Source organism: Narcine bancroftii, chromosome 1 (genome assembly GCF_036971445.1).
Source record: "Narcine bancroftii isolate sNarBan1 chromosome 1, sNarBan1.hap1, whole genome shotgun sequence".
In the NCBI taxonomy this organism is placed as follows: domain Eukaryota; kingdom Metazoa; phylum Chordata; class Chondrichthyes; order Torpediniformes; family Narcinidae; genus Narcine; species Narcine bancroftii.
The window spans coordinates 389,198,780-389,219,734 of record NC_091469.1 but is presented as its reverse complement, the minus strand read 5'-3'; the positions used below and the strand labels follow the sequence as shown (position 1 = coordinate 389,219,734).

Sequence of the window (20,955 nt, the reverse complement as noted above, 5' to 3'; positions counted from 1 at the left end):
TTTACTTCAGATTTGCAGCATTTACAGGTTTTCTAATTTTCGTTTTGAATGAAAACAAGTATTTGAGATGGCGATAATGTGAAAGACATCAGCTAAAGGTACTGTAACTTGGAGAGAAAATTTCAAGTGACAAAAGCTCATAAAGTGACCAGTTTTTGACTGAAGTGGAGGAAAAGTGTAACAAGCTGCAAATATGAGGTCCAAAGAACAAAATATACACTAAACTGGTGGTAAAAGTGATCAGGTAATTAAGCCAACGACTTTTCAATTCATAGGATTTCTCTTCTAATCTTGCTAAGGCTAGCAAAGTTGAGAATCAATTTTTTTTATCTTTGATGGCAATTTTGTTTTTATATAGGTGACCTGGCATGAAATGGCACGACCCCAAATACATGGCTATGACATGCAATGTTTAACTACGATGGGTCGTTTTCAATTCATTTCTGGTGCTGATGAAAAGGTGCTTCGAGTTTTCACTGCCACTAAAAACTTTGTGGAGAATTTCAGTTCCATTACCTCTACTCCACTTGAGGATAGGTTTTCAGTTAATGTAAGTACATTGATCTTTGATTGCAGTTAATAGTCAAGTAACTTGTGTATTTTTTCTACAACTACTTTTGATTTATTTAAAAGTTTTTGATTGAGAAAATGAGCATGCAGTGGTTGATTTTATTTTTTTGCAGAAGGATATTATAACCTTTGCATTTTACACTTCTTGTGGACAGCCATGGTTTTTTTTTCTTCTCTCTCTCCCCCCCCCCACCTCGACAGCCAAGGTTAAATTGAAATGAAACTATCGTGCAATGGTCTGCTTGTAGTGGGGTTGCTACAGCGATGGCTCGAGGTATAATGGGTTATAGTTCAAGGTGGACAGAAGACTCACACACCATGAGAATGTAATCAACACTGGCTTTATTGGGCTGCAGCTCTGCCTTTTATCGGCAGTCGACTGTGTCACCACTGGGGCGTGGCTTAAGTGAGGCTGACTGCTGATTGGCTGTCTCGGACGTGAGGGGCCCGGATTGGACCCCCTGCAATCCGTTGGCAGTGATCGGTTGATTTGACCTCTATTCCTGTGGCTTATGGGAGTGGGTGTCTCATCCCGCATGTTCTTTACCTGATTGTCGTGTTTGACAGCTGTTTGCCATGTTGGCCCGCGGAATGGGCCACGGAATGGACCCGCACCTCCCCCCACCCCCCACCCCCAAAGAACCTGTGATCGGGACACTGTCTTTTGGTGGCCAACCCCAGCACTATGGGGTTGAGTGAGTAACTGGCTGGTTAACATCCAATTGGGTTGGTTTCAGCTGGTCGAGCGTGAAGGTCTCTTCCCCGCTGCCAATGTTCAATATGCAGGTGGAACCATTATGCCTGACGATGTGGTATGGCCCTTCAAAAGGCTGTTGAAAATGTGGCCAGTGGACCCAGTGTCAGATGAATACGTAGTGACAGTCTGCAAAATTATTTGGAATAAAATTGTTGACTCTAGGCTTAACTGAGGCTAGTGAGCTCAGGTGGGAGCACCCCTAAGTCCTCGGAAACTGTCACGAATTAGCCCAGGATGACTAAGGACGCGCCATAGACCAACTCAGCAGAGGATGCCTCAAGATCCTCTTTCAGGGCGGTGCGGATGCTTAGCAAGACCCAAGGGACTTCGTTGGTCCGGTTCAGTCCGCTGAATTGGGCCATCAGAGCTGTCTTCAGGTGCCTGTGGAACCTCTCCACCAACCCGTTGGCCTGCGGGTGGTATGCTGTGGTGTGGTGGAGTTGAGTCCCCAGGGCATTTGCTAAGGAGATCCACAGGCTGGAAGTAAATTGAGCCCCCCGTCAGATGTTAAGTATTCAGGGACCCCGAAACGTGCCACCCAGGTGTTCAATAATGCCCGTGCACGTCTCCAAGGAGATTTCAGGTAGTGGGACTGTCTCTCACCATCTAGTCATCCAGTCGATCATAGACAATAGGTAATGTGCACCTCTGGATATAGGTAGAGGCCCCACAATGTCTATGGACGTGGCTGAAATGGCAGAGTGCTGGTTCAAAGGGCTGTGGTGGGGCTTTAATGTGGGTCTGGACCTTGGATGCCTGGCACTGAGTACATTTTGGCCCACTGAGTGACTTCTTTATGGAAGCCATGCTAGACATACCTGTTAGCCATCATTCTAACTGTAGTCCTGATAGTGGGGTGAGCCAAATTGTGGACTGAATCAAAAACTCGCCTCCTCCATATGGGCGGAATGACGGGGCAAGGTTTACGAGTTGAGGTGCAGTAGAACAGTGGGCAGTTACCTGGGGTGATCTGGATGTCCTCTAGCTGCAGGCTGGTAAGTGCTGTCCGGTACGCCGGTATGTCAGGGTGTGTCTGCTGCGAATCCGCCAAGGCTGCATAATCGATACCTGCAGGGGGTCCAATCCGGGCCCCTCACGTCCGAGACAGCCAATCAGCAGTCAGCCTCACTTAAGCCATGCCCCAGTGGTGACACAGTCGACTGCCGATAAAAGGCACTGCTAAGATAACCAGACAGGATAGGGCATCAGCTACCACAGTGGACTTGCCAGTGATATGTCTGATGTATGTCAAAATTCATATATGTAGGATAGGTACCGCTGTTGCCTGGCTGACCATGAGTGGACACCTTGCTGAAAGCAAAGGTAAATGGTTTAAAATGTCATCAAGGTAGACGAAGATGGGGGGCATGGCAAGATGGCGTAGAGTCTAGACGTGCAATCTCGACCTCTCTGGCCAGACTTTTAAATATCCGTTTTTTAACTCTGCTTTCAAATTTAAACTTTTTAAATTTTAGTTTAAAGTATTAAGGAATCATTATGGCCACTAAGGGTAAAAAGACTAAACCTCAAGTTCAAAAGAAGTTACATTTTCGAAGTGCTGAAGATTTGGGGACGAGACGACTTGATACAGCCCCAGGCTCAATCTCTTTATTGTCTAAACCCCAAAGATTGCCTGTGGGGGCTGAAAAAAAAATCTATTGCTCACCAGATGAAGGATGGCGCTGGAATTACCCGTTCTCTGGAAGAAGGTGCGTGTTCCCAAGAAGTGGACCCCAATTTGGAAAGCCTTTCGATTCCAATGGAGGGAGCACGCAGGAAGACTACTTCATTGTTGGAAATGCATCAGGTAGCATTTCAATCTGAAGAAATCATTTTTCTTCGTGAATTGATGAAAAAACAACGAGATGCGGGGGGAGACCAGTGGCGACCAACTGAGGAAGTCGGGGTGCCGTCGCTGGGAGTCCAGACCCGCAGTAAAACTTTTAAAATGCCTTCTGTTGAGTTGCAGCAAGAGCTGCAGTTACCTTGTTCTGCCACTATGTCAGAGAAAGCAGAGCTGAGCTTTACTGAATCACAGTATGCAATTGAATGCTATTGTTCAAGCTGTTACAAAACCTTTGTTGACATCTCAAATGAATGAAATGGTTCAAATGAATGCTGGTATAAGTTCAGAATTAAATATGGTTAAGACACGTGTGGATGCATCTTATGAAGAATTTAAAAAATTTCAGACTGCTTTTTTGAACTGTAAACTACAAGTGACTTCTAACACAGAAAAAGTATTGAAGGTGGAAAAATCAGTCACAGAATTAGAAGAACGTGAGAAGGAGCTAGAAAGAAAAATAGATTATTTAGAGAATCAAAGCAGAAGGAATAATGTGAAAATTGTTGGTTTGCCAGAAGGTATAGAAGGACAAGATCGTCTTTGTTTCTTTAAAGACTAGATTCCGCAAATATTAGGGCAAGAATTTTTCTCTGGGGGATTGGCACTGGAAAGAGTCCATAGAGCTTTAAGAAGAACACCTTCAGCTGGTCAACCACCGAGACCGGTAATAATTCGATGTTTGAGTTATTTGGATAGAGAAGCAATACTTCGACTTGCAATACAAAATGCAAGACAATGATAAATCCCATTATTGATTCAGAATAGCAGAGTCTTTTTTTATCCTGATCTGAGTCAAGAGGTCATTCAACGTCGACGTCGATTCAATCTAATTAAGGAAGTTTTGTGGCGTAAAGGTTATAAATCTACTTTTCGTTACCCTGCAGTGTTGAAGGTGTTTTATGGACACTATCAATTTCAGTTTTTTGAAACTGATCGTGAAGCAATGATTTTTGCTGATTCATTGCCAGATATAAGAGGACAAAGACGTAGTCCACCATTATCTCCTAAAGAAAAATCTTGTTGCTCTGGAAATGGAAGAAATGGCTGAAAAGGGAAAAACGGGAATGGAAAGAGTCTACCTCCTTCTGAAATGGGATCTTCGAGATTGCAATCTTCTGGATGAAAAGAAGAATTTTCATATTCTATTTTTTCTTTTGTTATTATGATATTTTGATGTTACTGACTGTTTGGCTGGGGAGGGAGAGATTTGCACTAGGTTCTTTACTAGTCATCAGCCACTGGTGGGTGACCCACACCCAATTTTTGCTTAGGGGATTACTACCTTTTGGTAGTTTTTTTTGTGGGGAGGGGAATTTTCTTTTTTTTTCTTTATTTTTTTTTAGTTTTTAACTTGTGATTTTTTTTTTATTGGAGGGCCTATATACATTGATTTGAATTTTTATATGAAGATATTATTGGTATGTAGTAATAAGAGTAGATATGTCAAAGTTGAAGTTTGCTACTTTTAATGTTCAAAGATTAAATAGTACGATTAAACATAAGCGAGTCTTGGCGTATATTAAGAAAATGAAAATTAATATTGCCTTTTTACAAGAAACATATTTGAATGTGAAAGAAAGCATTAAATTAAAAAGGGACTGGGTTGGGCATGTATATTCTTCTTCATTTAATTCTAGAGCTAAAGGCGTAGCAATTTTGAGACATAAAAATTTATCTTTTGAATTACAACCAATGGAGGAAAAGGCAGGATGTATTCTTAAATTGAATTGTAAGATTTTTAGTGAATTTTGGACTTTACTTAATATTTATGCCCCAAATGCAGATGATGAAATATTTATTTCAAGTGCATTTTTATGTTTGGGTCAGGCTAATGATAATAATTTAGTTGGTGGTGATTTTAGTTGTACTTTGGAACCTTTATTAGATAAATCTCCGAAGAAAGTTAAGAAATCTAAGATGGCAGTTCAGGTTCAAGCGTTGATGAAAGATCTTAATTTAGTAGATATTTGGAGACGTCTTAATCAAACAGAGAAAGATTTCTCCTTTTATTCATCTAGACATGAATCGTTTTCAAGGATTGACTTTTTTTTAGTATTGGCACATTTACAAGGGAAAATACAACAAGCAGAATATAAAAGTAGGGTGATTTCAGATCAATCTGTTATATTTTACATATGAAACTTCTGAGAAAAATTCAAATAGCTTATCGTTGGAGATTTAATACAATGTCATTAAATATGGAATTTATTGATTTTTTGAAAAAACAAATTAATTTTTTTTGAAAAAAAATTCTAATTCTGATCAAAGTAAGTTTGTATTATGGGATGCTATGAAAGTCTATTTGAGAGGACAAATAATTAGTTATATTTTTAAATAAAAAAGAATCGATTAAATCAGAGTCTTGAATTATAGAGAAACAGATCAATGAGTTAGAAAAGGAATTTCAGAAAGATGTTACAGAAGATCAGAAAATAGAATTATCTAGGTTGAAATTGGAATATAATACTTTGCAATCTTATCAATTTGAATGTGTGATTAATAGGACTAAACAATGGTATTACGAATGGGGAGAGAAAGCACATAAGGTATTGGCGTGGCAATTAAAGAAAGAACAGCTATCTAGGACTATTAATGCTGATAGACAAAAATTCTCTTATTACTTATGAATCTCGTGAGATTAACAATGAATTTTATTCATTTTATAAGTTATATACATCTGAAGGAAAACAGGAAACTGGATCGATTGATCTTTTTTTATCACAGTTGTATTTACTGATATTAGAGGATGGAGATATACAGGAATTAGAAGAACCATTTACTGATTCGGATATTAAAATGGCTATGCTGGAAATGCCGAGCGATAAATTGCCTGGCGATGATGGATTTTCGGTTGAATTTTATAAAATTTTTTATGATGATTTATCTACAATGTTTGGGGATGTATTACGTCAAGTTGGAGAACATTATGAATTACCTGAGTCTTGTTCTAGTGCTTTAATTACAGTAAATTCCTAAAAAAGATAATAGCTAAAATATTAGCGAATAGATTGGCTAAATTTTTACCAAAGTTGATTCATATTGATCAAACAGGTTTTATAAATAGATATGCTTCAGATAACATTTTGCACGTGATTAGTTTGATTAATGGATTTCGACAATCTTTAGATCACCTGATGGTGATATCCTTAGATGCAGAAAAAACATTTGATAGAGTTGAATGGAATTTTTTTGTTTAAAGTTTTGGAGAAATTTAAGTTTGGTCCTTCTTTTATTGGTTGGATTAGGGCTCTATATAGTAAACCGGTAGCTAGAGTATTGACGAATGGTTTGATTTCGGAACCTTTTTAATTGACTCGATCATCTCGTCAAGGTTGTCCTTTATTGCCAGCTTTGTTTGCATTAGTGATTGAACCTTTAGCACAGTTGATAAGACAAAATACACAGATACAAGGTATGAAAATTTTAGATGAGGAGTATAAAATTAATTTAAATGCTGATGACGTATTGTTGTATTTAACAAATCCAGCTCAGTCACTTTTGCATTTGAAGAAATGTTTAATACAATATGGATGTCTTTCTGGATATAAAGTTAATTGGTAAAAATGTGGAATATTACCGGTAAGTGAAGGAGATTATTCAGTTTATAAGAATATTATTAATTTGAAGTGGACTGCTCAAATTAAATATCTGGGTATAATTTTGAATGTTAATTATCAATCTTTATATAAATTAAATTATGCTCCGTTAATTAAAAAAATTAAAACTGATTTGATTAAATGGAAAGATTTACCTATTAACTTAATGGGAAGGATAAATACAATTAAGATGAATATATTTCCGCGTATATAATATTTGTTTCAATCTATTCCATATTTACTTGATAACATTTTTTTTTGAGATTTAAATAAAATGGTTAGGGAGTTTTTATGGAGGGGTAAATTTTCGAGAGTAGCTTTGAATAAATTAACTTGGAAATATGAGTTTGGGGGAATTATGTTTATCATATTTTCAAAATTATTATGAGGCAGCCCAACTTAAATTTATTAGTTCATTGATGGATTTGGTATTGCCTCCTAGTTGGGCTAAAATTAAGATGGCAAATATTTCTGAATTTGAAATACATCAATTTTTGTTTAGGTGGAATATGAATTTGTTACAACAATATAATGTGCCTATACTAAAACATTTAATGAAGTTCTGGATAAAGAAAAATAAAATGATAGGTTCTGGGGGTAAATTATTGGCTTTGACTCCATTGTATAATAATCAACTTATTTCTTTTTCAATACATAATCAAAGTTTATTGCATTGGAGATTTAAAGGTGTGAAAAATTTTGGAGATTGTTTTGAAGAGGGTAAGTTTTTATCTTTTAATCAGATGAGGGAAGATTTTGGTAGTGATAAGAATTCTTTATTTCTTTATTATCAAATTCGATCTTTGGTAAAATGTATGTTTGGTAGAGATATGATTTTATCTAAAATGACTAAATTTGAGACTTTTCTTATGAAGGTACCAGAGAAGGGTTATATTTCCTTTATGTATTAAATATTGCAGGATAGTATGGATAAAAAGGGTTGGGATAGATCTAAAATGAAATGGGAAACGGATATTGTATTTATTTTTTCTGAAGAGGATTGGTTAGATATCTGTTATGATAGTGTAACTAGATTGATAAATGCACATTATTCAATGATTAATTACAATTTTTTTGCATCAATTATATTTGACACCTGAAAATTTAAAAAAAATATGGTTTTCATGAATCAGATTTGTGTTTACGGTTGGAACTTTCTTTCATGCTGTTTTGTTATGTATACATATACAATCTTTTTGGAAGAAAATTCAATCGTTTTTAGAATATCTGTGTAAGATAAAAATAGTTTTAGATCCAACAGTATTTTTATTGGGTAGTTTGCAACCTTAGAAAGGTTTAGGATTAGATAAGTTCCAGCTTGCTTTTGTATAGTTAGCTTTATCCGTAGCAATAAAGTGTATTGCTAGTACGTGGAAAGATACAAATATGATTGATATTAACATAATAATTATAATTTTTTATTAATAAGTGGCTGTTATACTCAGAATATTTACATTTCAATTTATATTGATTAGATTTTAATATCTATATTTAACTTTTTTAAAATATTTCTTTTTTTAATGGCTCTCCTTAAGAGAGTTGGCTGAAGGTGGGGGTAGTTCTTTTCTTTTTCTTATATGTATATATATATATATATATATATATATATTTTTTTTTTCTTTGGCTTGGCTTCGCGGACGAAGATTTATGGAGGGGGTAAAAAGTCCACGTCAGCTGCAGGCTCGTTTGTGGCTGACAAGTCCGATGCGGGACAGGCAGACACGATTGCAGCGGTTGCAAGGGAAAATTGGTTGGTTGGGGTTGGGTGTTGGGTTTTTCCTCCTTTGCCTTTTGTCAGTGAGGTGGGCTCTGCGGTCTTCTTCAAAGGAGGTTGCTGCCCGCCAAACTGTGAGGCGCCAAGATGCACGGTTTGAGGCGTTATCAGCCCACTGGCGGTGGTCAATGTGGCAGGCACCAAGAGATTTCTTTAGGCAGTCCTTGTACCTTTTCTTTGGTGCACCTCTGTCACGGTGGCCAGTGGAGAGCTCGCCATATAACACGATCTTGGGAAGGCGATGGTCCTCCATTCTGGAGACGTGACCCATCCAGTGCAGCTGGATCTTCAGCAGCGTGGACTCGATGCTGTCGACCTCTGCCATCTCGAGTACTTCGACGTTAGGGGTGTAAGCACTCCAATGGATGTTGAGGATGGAGCGGAGACAACGCTGGTGGAAGCGTTCTAGGAGCCGTAGGTGGTGCCGGTAGAGGACCCATGATTCGGAGCCGAACAGGAGTGTGGGTATGACAACGGCTCTGTATACGCTTATCTTTGTGAGGTTTTTCAGTTGGTTGTTTTTCCAGACTCTTTTGTGTAGTCTTCCAAAGGCGCTATTTGCCTTGGCGAGTCTGTTGTCTATCTCATTGTCGATCCTTGCATCTGATGAAATGGTGCAGCCGAGATAGGTAAACTGGTTGACCGTTTTGAGTTTTGTGTGCCCGATGGAGATGTGGGGGGGCTGGTAGTCATGGTGGGGAGCTGGCTGATGGAGGACCTCAGTTTTCTTCAGGCTGACTTCCAGGCCAAACATTTTGGCAGTTTCCGCAAAGCAGGACGTCAAGCGCTGAAGAGCTGGCTCTGAATGGGCAACTATATATATATATATATATATATATGCTCCAGGAAAAACAAGGACTGGTTTGACGAAAACAGCCAGGAAATCCAGGAGCTGCTGGCAAAGAAGCGAGCTGCCCACCAGGCTCACCTTACAAAGCCGTCCTGTGCAGAGAAGAAACAAGCCTTCCGTCGCGCATGCAGCCATCTTCAGCGCAAACTCCGGGAGATCCAAAATGAGTGGTGGACTAGCCTCGCCAAACGAACCCAGCTCAGCGCGGACATTGGCGACTTCAGGGGTTTCTACGAGGCTCTAAAGGCTGTGTACGGCCCCTCACCCCAAGTCCAAACCCCGCTGCGCAGCTCAGATGGCAAAGTCCTCCTCAGCGACAAGATCTCCATCCTCAACCGATGGTCAGAACACTTCCAATCTCTTTTCAGTGTCAACCGCTCAGTCCAAGATTCCGCACTGCTCCAGCTCCCTCAACAGCCCCTAAGGCTAGAGCTGGATGAGGCCCTCACCCAGGATGAGACATATAAGGCAATCGAACAACTGAAAAGTGGCAAAGCAGCAGGTATGGATGGAATCCCCCCAGAGGTCTGGAAGGCTGGCGGCAAAACTCTGCATGCCAAACTGCATGAGTTTTTCAAGCTTTGTTGGGACCAAGGAAAACTACCTCAGGACCTTCGTGATGCCACCATCATCACCCTGTACAAAAACAAAGGTGAGAAATCAGATTGCTCAAACTACAGGGGAATCACGCTGCTCTCCATTGCAGGCAAAATCTTCGCTAGGATTCTACTAAATAGAATAATACCTAGTGTCGCCGAGAATATTTTCCCAGAATCACAGTGCGGCTTTCGCGCAAACAGAGGAACTACTGACATGGTCTTTGCCCTTAGACAGCTCCAAGAAAAGTGCAGAGAACAAAACAAAGGACTCTACATCACCTTTGTTGACCTCACCAAAGCCTTCGACACCGTGAGCAGGAAAGGGCTTTGGCAAATACTAGAGCGCATCGGATGTCCCCCAAAGTTCCTCAACATGATTATCCAACTGCACGAAAACCAACAAGTTCGGGTCAGATACAGCAATGAGCTCTCTGAACCCTTCTCCATTAACAATGGCGTGAAGCAAGGCTGTGTTCTCGCACCAACCCTCTTTTCAATCTTCTTCAGCATGATGCTGAACCAAGCCATGAAAGACCCCAACAATGAAGACGCTGTTTACATCCGGTACCGCACGGATGGCAGTCTCTTCAATCTGAGGCACCTGCAAGCTCACACCAAGACACAAGAGAAACTTGTCCGTGAACGACTCTTTGCAGACGATGCCGCTTTAGTTGCCCATTCAGAGCCAGCTCTTCAGCGCTTGACGTCCTGCTTTGCGGAAACTGCCAAAGTGTTTGGCCTGGAAGTCAGCCTGAAGAAAACTGAGGTCCTCCATCAGCCAGCTCCCCACCATGACTACCAGCCCCCGCACATCTCCATCGGGCACACAAAACTCAAAACGGTCAACCAGTTTACCTATCTCGGCTGCACCATATCATCAGATGCAAGGATCGACAACGAGATAGACAACAGACTCGCCAAGGCAAATAGCGCCTTTGGAAGACTACACAAAAGAGTCTGGAAAAACAACCAACTGAAAAACCTCACAAAGATAAGCGTATACAGAGCCATTGTCATACCCACACTCCTGTTCGGCTCCGAATCATGGGTCCTCTACCGGCATCACCTACGGCTCCTAGAACGCTTCCACCAGCGTTGTCTCCGCTCCATCTTCAACATCCATTGGAGCGCTTTCATCCCTAACGTCGAAGTACTCGAGATGGCAGAGGTCGACAGCATCGAGTCCACGCTGCTGAAGATCCAGCTGAGCTGGATGGGTCACGTCTCCAGAATGGAGGACCATCGCCTTCCCAAGATCGTGTTATATGGCGAGCTCTCCACTGGCCACCGTGACAGAGGTGCACCAAAGAAAAGGTACAAGGACTGCCTAAAGAAATCTCTTGGTGCCTGCCACATTGACCACCGCCAGTGGGCTGATATCGCCTCAAACCGTGCATCTTGGCGCCTCACAGTTTGGCGGGCAGCAACCTCCTTTGAAGAAGACCGCAGAGCCCACCTCACTGACAAAAGGCAAAGGAGGAAAAACCCAACACCCAACCCCAACCAACCATTTTTCCCCTGCAGCCGCTGCAACCGTGTCTGCCTGTCCCGCATTGGACTTGTCAGCCACAAACGAGCCTGCAGCTGACGTGGACTTTTACCCCCTCCATAAATCTTCGTCCGCGAAGCCAAGCCAAAGAAAGAAGATATATGCTGTATATGTCATATTATTTGTTTTTCGAACGAATAAATTAAGTTTTTAAATAAAATGTAGACAAAGGCAAAGTGCAAATCCCGACCCACTACCTCCATCAACCCCTGGAAAGTCTGAGCCACATTTTTCAGGCTGATGAAGTCCACCTTTGAAAATATCCATGCCCCTTGCAGATTAGTGGTGAAGTCCTGGATGTGGGGCATGGGATACCTCTCAGGTGTGGTGGCTTCATTTAAGTGGTGGTAGTCTCCGCATAGCCTCCAACCTCCCGCTGCCTTAGGTACTATATGGATGGGGGAGGTTCATGGGCTATCGGAGCACTGCACAATGCTGAGTTCCTCCATCTTTCGAAACTCTTCTATAGCTAGGTTGAGTTTCTCAGGGGGTCGGGTGGGGGGATAGACACCATGCCCTGGCATGGAGGGGAAGGCTCTCCAAATTAATTTGGTGTCTCACCCAGTGTTTCGGTTCCACCAAGTTTTAATGGGGCATAGTGATGGAGGGGAATTCCACTAAGACTCTAGCGAATTTGTTGTCGACAGTACTCACCGAGTGTAGATGGAGGTTAGTAAGTTTGGTGCCCTTGACCAAGAGTGTCTGAAATGTCCGGGCATTTACCAGCTGTTGCCCCTTAATATCTAACAGTAGCAAGTTGGCTCTCAGGAAATCAGCACCCAGTAATGGTTGTTGTACGGCTATCACCTTAAACTTCCAGGTGAACTGTCTGTCACCAAAACAGAGGGGAATTGTACGGGTCATAAATGTCCAAATGTTGGAGCCGTTTGCTGCTCGAATCTCTTGGCCCAGACTGGAAGGTCTCTTGGTCTAGACTGGAAGGGGGTGGGAGGGGGCGGTGGGAAACACTGTACTGTGCCCCGATGTACATCAAAAAATGTTGGCCAGACAGGGAGTCTTGGATGTGGAAGAGGCTATGCAGTTGGCCGGTCGTCACAGCCATCAACGATGGCCAGCCTTGGTGTTTCCCTGGAAAACGCAGGGGGAGTGGCATCGACAGGCCTCGGTATCCCATTGTGGATGAAAGAAATAGTCTGCTCACTGATGTGGTGCATTGATAAGGTGGTTGGTTGGTCAGTGGGCTTCCTGGCTAGGCTTTGCTGATGAGGTGCCGTCACCTGTTCGAGCGAAGCGCAGGAGCCCCTCTTCGTTGCCCATAGCACATCTGCTTGGGCAGCTACCCTCCTGGCGTTGTTGAAGTCTTCCTCCGTGATGAGCAGCCAGATCTCTTTGGGCAGCCGCTCCGGAAAGATCTGCTGGAACAGCGGGCAAGAGGTCTGGCCAATGTTGAGGGTGGAAGGGGCCCTGTCCTCCAAACCATCAATGTGCAACAGTCGGGCTGCGCGATCGCATTTCGAGAGCCCGAAAGTACAGGTTAATAGCTCCTTGATGGCCACATACTTCCCTTGCTCCAGGGGCTGCTGAAGGAAGCCGATGATGCAGGCTGCGTTGACTTGATCGAGGAGCATGTCATCTGTGGAGATCCGGCGAATGGCAAACTACGCCTTGGCCTGCTGGAACAACACCCATGGTTGCGACATCCAGAAGCCCGGCAGCTTCAATGCTACAATGTTGATTGTAGACTGTTCCTCCATCGTTGGGTCCAAAACGTTGTAGCGTGGTCGCTACGGTATAATGGGTTATAGCTTGAGATTAAAAGAAGGCTCCAACACCAAGGGTGTGTTATCGACATTTGCTTTATTGGGCTGCAGCTCTGCCTTTTATAGGTAGCTGGACATGTCACCACCGGGGCTTGGCTTGAGCGAGGCCAGCTGCTGATTGGTTGTCCCGGATGTGTGAGCCCGGATTGGACCTCCTGAGATCCGCTGGTGGTGATTAGTCGATTCCACTGCTATTTCTGCGGCCTATGGGAGCGGGCGTCTCATTCTGTGTGCTGTTTACTCGATCATCGTGTTCGACGGTTGTTTGATGTGCCGGCCCACAGAGCAGGCTGCAGTGTGCTTTCTTTATCATGGAATGTGGCTGTAAAAGAAAATGTGTGTTTTGTCCCGTCATATCTCTGGATAATGCAGAATAAAACCTTCATTCAGTTTAATTGAACTTATTGCCAAGTTCCTTTCTATGACCAGCAACTTTTATTCTCTGAAAATATTGCATATCTTTTCTCCCTTTCTCGCTCTCACCTTGTTTCTTTCATTTTCTCCCCCTCCCTCTGCTCCCCCTCCCTCTGCTCCCCCTCCCTCTGCTCCCCCTCCCTCTGCTCCCCCTTCTCCCTCTCCTCCCTCTTCTTCCTCTCTCTCCCTCTTCCCCTTCTTCCCTCTCCCTTGATCTTCTGTACTGACCAGCGGAATGCCGGTTGTGGGGTTATGTCCGGGGCTGTTGTCTCATCCTGGACCTCCATCATTGTGTCGATCTGCTGGGGGCGTGATGACTCAGCCAGAGTGCATGGGGTGGGGGGAGGGTGCAGCGGTACATATTGTGTGTCTTCAGAAGGAGGGGGAGGTGTACTTAGTGGACGTGCTCCTCGGGGGGCCACTGCGTGTATGAGGTTCAGGAAGGAGACCATTTCCTCGTGCCCATAGTGTAGGTTGCGTACATGTATTGGGGGTTCGCATGGAGGAGCTAAACCCTTTTGACCAGGAGGTCAGTTTTTTGGCCCGTCGCATGTTTTCGTAACAGGACCAGACCCAAAGACATCACCCAAGAGGCTAGGGTGGTCCCCGATGTGGACTTTCTGGGGAAGGAGAAAATTCTTTCTTGAAGGGTAGCAGTAGTGGCAGTACATAGCAGAGATCGAGTGGCATGAAGCGCCTCTGGAAGGACCTCCTGTTAGTGAAAGACAGGCAGTCCCCTGGACTTTAGGCCAAAAAGGATGGCCTTCCACATGGTGCAGTCCTCTCTCTCTCTACCTGACCATTCCCTCGGGGGTTATAACTTATGGTCCTGCTAGTAGTGATGCTCCTAGCCATCAGGAATTGGCACAGCTTGTCACTCATAAATGAGGACCCCCGGTCCATGTGGAAGTACAATGGGTAACCGAACAGGGTCAACAGGTTGCGCAGGACCCAAGTGACAGTAATGGTGGTCATATCATGGCAGGGGATGGCAAAGGGGAACTGCAAATACTTGTGACTCACCTTGAGGAAGTGTGTATTGCAGTTGGTAGAGGGAAGGGGGCTCTTGAAGACTATGCTTAGGCGCTTGAAGAGGCGCATGGCTTTTATCAGGTGAGCCCTGACCGGTTTGTAAAAATGAGGGTTCCACTGAGCACAGACTCTGCAGTCCCTGGTCATGTCTCTGACCTACCCAATGGAGTATGGCAGATTCTGAGATTTGATAAAGGGAAAAAAATCTCATGAAATAGGGGTGGCAGAGGTAATTGTGGTGGTCTTTGAGGCGATCCACCTGTGCATTGGCACATATCCCTCATGACAGGGCATCTAAGGGCTCATTATGCTTCCCTGGCTGGTAGAGGATGTCATAATTGTAGATGGTGAGCTTGATCCTCCACCTCAAAATTTTACTATTCTTTATTTTACCACACTGTTTATTGTTAAGCATGAATGCTACAGCCTGTTGGTCCATGAGCAGGATAAAACATCTGCCGGCCAGGTAGTACCTCTAGTGCTGTACTGCCTCAACTATTGCTTGAGCCTCCTTCGCTATAGAGGAGTGTCAGACTTCAGGGCCCTGGAGGGTGCACTAGGGAAAAGGCAATGGGGTGGCCTTCCTGATTAAGGGTGGCAGCCAGGGCAAAATTGGAAGCATCATTCTCCACCTGGAAGGTGGCAGATTCATCAACCAGAATCGTTGCTGCTTTCGTGATGTCCTCCTTTATGTGACAGAAGGCTGCCTATGTTTCATTTGTAAGGGGGAAGGAGGTGGACCTGATAAGGGGGTGGGCTTTATCCGCATAATTTGGAACCCATTGGGCGTAATAGGAAAAGAACCCCAGGCATTCTTTTCAGGGCCTTGAGGCTGTGGGGAAGGGGGTGGTCTAGCAGAGGCTGCATGCAGTTGGGGTTAGGGCCAGTGACCCCTTTCTTCACGATACAGCCAAGGATCGCCATCCTTATTGTAGGTCAGATTCAGGCATTTGGCGGTGGTGAGGAATTTCTGGAGGTTCGCATCATGGTCTTGCAGGTCATGGCCACAGATCGTGATGTTATCCAGATATGGGAAAGTGACGTGCCGATTGTTTTGGTCTACCATTCAGTCCATCTCCCGTTGGAAGACAGAAACGCTATTGGTGACACTGAAGGGGACCCTGAGGAAGTGGTAGAAGCTGCCATCCACCTCAAAGCTGTGTACAGTTAATCCTCAGGGCAGACGGGAGTTGGTGGTAGGTGGATTTCAGGTCTTTTGTGGAGAACACGTGATACTGGGTGATCTGGTTAACCGTATCAGCGATGTGAGGGAGGGGGTACACATCCTGCTGCGAGTAGCGATTGATGGTTTGACTATTATTGATCACCATTCTGTGTTTACCTCCACTCTTGACCACCACTACCTGACCTCTCCAGGGGTTGGTGCTTCTGTCCTCCTCACTGTATCGCCTGCTTTTGGTAGCAATAGGCTGATAGTTGGGGGTGAGATTGGCCCACAGCAGGTGGAGGTCGATGCAGAGGGTAGAGAGACCACACGTCAGTTGGGCCAGCAGGGGAGGGGGAAAACTGAGCAGCTGGTTAATGATCTGCGGGTTGCTGACTGTGAGGGATGGGAGAGGGCTGTCATTGCATAGTGACACTCTAAGTGGCACTGGAAGTCTAGGCCCAACAGTACTGGTGCGCAGAGCTGCAGCAAAATGAGGAGATTAAAGTCTCTATATGTCATATCCTGCATGGTCGGTGTCACTGTAATGTAGCTATGGATTTCTGCGGACTGACATTTTGAAACTAGGGCGACTTTGTTGATGACCGGCGTAACCTCAATGGAGTAACGTTGGACTGTGTCTGGATGAATAAAGCTCTCTGTGCACCCGCTATCAAAAAGGCATTTAGTCGCCTGGTCATTGGTGGAGATGTCCATCATGGAGCGGGCGAGTTGGCGATGGCTGTTCTGGTCCTGCACCTCTGAAGACAGGGTCGGTTCATGGTCCGACCCACAGGGGCCATGATGGTGGCACCCACATGGCACTGTGGGTCTCGCAGAAGTCGGTGGCCCCCATGTCGCAGCAAGGTCATCCCTGGAAGATGACTGTGTCCAAGATGGTGGCTGCCCTTCTTCCTGCACTTGGAGCAGGCCGCATCTCTTGCCAGGCAGTGTTTTCAGGGGTGTTTTGCCTGGCCGCAGAAGTAGCACTTCAGGTGCTCCTGGGAGATAGCGGCTGTGGTGGGCTCATTAATCAGGCACGGTAGCGGACTGGTGGCCTTTAGACCCACATCCCAGGATGGTGACACCCCTCTCCCCGTGTGAGCCCATTCGCAGAGTACACTTCCGCATCGTGGGAGGCATCTCCAGCAACTTCGCAAGATCAATCACCCCTTTTAATTCTAACTTACTCTGCTCGAGTAACTTCTAGCACATGTAGTCCAACCTGATGCCTGCAACATAGGTGTCCCAGATCATGTCCTCCGTACTTTGGGCAGCCAATACTGCCTGGAAGTTGCACACCCGCCCGAGTCCTCGCAGTGCCCTGAGGAACTCATCACCCAAATCACCCTGTCGCTGTCTGTGAGTGGCCAGCATATGTCTGGAGTATACTTTGTTAATTTTCTTCCTGTATTGCCCATTGAGTATATACATTGCTTCCACAAACCTAGTGGTGTACCTGATCATTGGGAATACTCATGGTCCAACCCGGGAGAAGAGAAGATGCATTCTGTTTGCATCGGTGGCCACGATGCTGGCTTAAATTTTGAAGGAAGACCTTGTAACAGCGTAGTCAGTTTTCGAAGCTGTTTGAGGCATTAGGCAACTGTGGATCAATCTCTAGATTTTTGGGTTTCAGGAGTTGGTGCATTATTAGCGATGAAGACAAAATATTGTGAATAAAATTGACCCACACTAAATAACTCGAGAGGCTGAGACTGAGTCACTGATCTACATGCTTTTATTCACAATGGACAAGGACATCATCCTGTGTCATTACCCGAGCTTTCTGGGGAAGGGTCAGGGTGATGAAGGCTGTATAGAAGGTCAAAAGAGGAAGGGGCCACAGGTACAGTCACAGACAAGGCATAGCCAGGTAATCAGGAATACAGCAGTTCATTACACATCCCAAACTTGGATTCAGCAACATGACACGAATTGTTCAAATTTGCAGTTGAAACTCGCGTAGGAGACGCTGTTGTCCATGAGGTACCAGATTGGAAAGTACAAAATAGGATAGAGTCAGTGGGCAGGACAGTAGCAGTTGAAACTTTCATGAGTAAAATGCTGAATACAAGGTGAAAAACTATATAAGCAGCCATTAATGTTGGATAAAGGCTTTGTATAATTCCCCAGCTAGAGTGGTGACAAATGGACACATTACATCATCATTTAATTTATCAAGGTCAACTAGACAAGGCTACCCGTTATCTCCAGCTTTGGTTATCGAACCTTTGGCTCAATTTATTAGAACATTAATATTAAAGATATTAGAGTGGGAGAACTAGAATATAAAATTAATCTATTTGCTGATGATGTGTTAATATATTTAACAAATCCTAAAGAATCTTTGGTACATTTGCTGAAATGTTTGGAACAATATGGAGAAATGTCTATCTATAAAGTTAATTGGGATAAGAGTGAATTATTACCAATTTCAAATGAAGATTATTCAGATCGTAAACAGATTTCTCAATTTCGTTGGTCCGATAAGATAAAAGTATTTGGCGGTGATAGTAAATGTTGAGTATCACCAGTTGTATCAATTGAATTATATACCTTTACTGAAAAAACTTAAGGCAGACTTGAAGAAGTTGAAGGACTTACCTTTGACTTTAATGGGATGGGTGAATTGTATTAAAATTAATATATTTCCTCGTATACAATATCTTTTTCAATCCATTCCTTGTTCATACCAAAGGCCTTTTTTAAGGAATTAAATGCTTCAGTTCGTTTGTTTTTATGGAAAAGTAAACTATCTAGAGTCCCTTTGCAAAAATTAACTTGGAAATATGCTTTAGGAGGTTTGCAGTTACCAAATTTTCAGAATTATGATGAGTCAGCACAATTGAAATTTATTAACCGAATGTCAGACACTGAACAATTTCCAGTATGGGCTAAAGTTGAATTGTCACAGATATTAGAGCATAATGTTAACTTTTATATATAAATGGAGACCGAATTTTTAAAAGACTTATAACGTACTTAAACATTTATTGGAAATTTGGTATAAGGGAGATCAAATAATTGGAACTAAGGGTAAAATCACTGCTCAGACCCCTATTTATCGGAATAGGATTATTCCATTATCCATGGACAGTCGATATTTAAAGGATTGGGAATTGAAGGGTATCAGAATGGTGGGAGATTGTTTCGAGAAGGGCGTTTTTCTTTCTTTTGCTCAACTGCAAGATAAATTTGGGATATTAACAAATTCAATATTTGCTTATTATCAAGTGCGAGCTTTGTTAAAAGAAAATTTTGGACAGGAACTTAAACTTCTGAATTTGACTAGGTTTGAAAAGTTGATTACAGAAACTTTGAAAAAAGGTTTGATATCAGAAATGTATGTATTATTGCAAGAAAAGATGAACAAACCTGGTGTTTTTAAAATAAAAGATAAATGGGAGAAGAAATTACAACTTTTTATATCAGAGGAAGATTGGTTAAAGATGTGTGAAGATGCTGTAACTAGCTTGATTAACGTGAGATATAGTTTAGTTAACTATAATTTTTTTGACATCAGTTATATCTGACACCAGGGATGTTAAAACGATATGGTTTTGGGGATTCAGATTTATGTTTCCGGTGTGGAACAGAAAAAGGGATATTTTCAGTATGGTTTTGTGAAAAGGTGCAAAGTTTTTGGGTTAAGATTAGAGAATTTTTGGAACATTTGTACAATATTCAGTTACTAGTTGACCCATTATTCTTTTTAATGGGATTCGTGACGAATCTAAAAGTGGGCTTAAAGTTGGATAAGTTTCAAATTGCATTCATTTGCTTGGTTCTAGCTGTGGCTAGAAAATGTATTGCGGTAACATGGAAGGATGATGTAGAGGTAAATATTCAAAGAAGGCACAATGAGTTGAAATCATTATTTATTTAGAAAAAATATAACATATAACTTACATAACAATTATTTTTTTACTAAAATGTGTGAACCATACTTAAAACATATGGGTCTGAATATATTTTAACTTTTTTATAACAAAAAGGCACTCACTTTCGTAGGTTAACAAGTGATATTTGTAAAAGGCTCCGTTATGAGGGGTTTGGGGCAGTTCAGGTTTTTTGCAGTAGAGTGGTTGGGTGGAGGGAGGGGTAGATCACTAATCTATCATTATGTATTTTATAAGTGACAAATTGTAATATGGGGTTTTTATATATAATTTTGTATTTTACATATATATAAATAAAGTTTTTATTTAAAACAGCCATAAATTAAATTTGTCAAAATTGTAAGTATTAATGAACTCAACGATAAATACGACCTATTATTGTAAGAAAATAAATGATTTGCATTTATACCGCAGTTTTCATCTCTTTATTTTTTTTAAATGTTGGCTTGGCTAGAATTTACTGACAAATTGTTGGGGAAAAGTAATTATAGTGATACTCAGTCACTGCAGTCATTCTGTTAAAATATTCCCACGTTACTTTAGGGAATTTAAGAATTAGGACCCAGTGATAATGAAAGAAAGACAATGTCAGTATAATCTCCATTATCTGGTATTCAATCAACTGGAAACTTAAACCGGCAAAAAAGTGAGGAACTAAATATATAGATTTAAATTAATAAGACTGAGTGATGGACTCCGCAGGGGAGCACTGAGACTTTGTTGGACGCACGCAGGTTTGCCCCGCTGAATTAGCAATTCCCCTCAATGCGCGCACATGCTTTTCACTGTCGCCACTTGCGTGGAGGTGAGCCAGGTTGTCGGCCCAAGAAAGGTGAGCTGAGGGCCTGACAATACTCTTTTTTTCCAAATTTACTTTACATTTTACACTGTCTTTTGCCTTTGAAATGGTGTATTATTAATGCAGGTCTATTAGGTAGGCATGGGAAGAGTGAGTCTGAGTCAACCAGAAAATTTGCATATCCGACACCAGCGATCGTCGTAGGTGCCAGATAATGGGGATTCTATTGTATTTGCAGTTCAAAATGATGTATAACTTGCATGGTTAAAGGACCATAGACCATTACAGTTCAGAAAATAGACCCTTCGGCCCTTCTAATCT

The 20,955-nt window shown here is 42.6% G+C and overlaps 1 protein-coding gene across 1 annotated transcript in view; it reads left to right on the top strand.

Moving 5' to 3' along the window:
- The window catches only part of elp2 (elongator acetyltransferase complex subunit 2), a 197,616-nt gene that overhangs the window by 113,650 nt on the left and 63,011 nt on the right, over positions 1 to 20,955 (top strand). Inside the window, exon 13 of the mRNA XM_069913639.1 lies at positions 359 to 550. Within this exon, the coding sequence (XP_069769740.1) occupies positions 359 to 550 (192 nt within the window). The remainder of the gene's footprint in view (positions 1 to 358; positions 551 to 20,955) is intronic.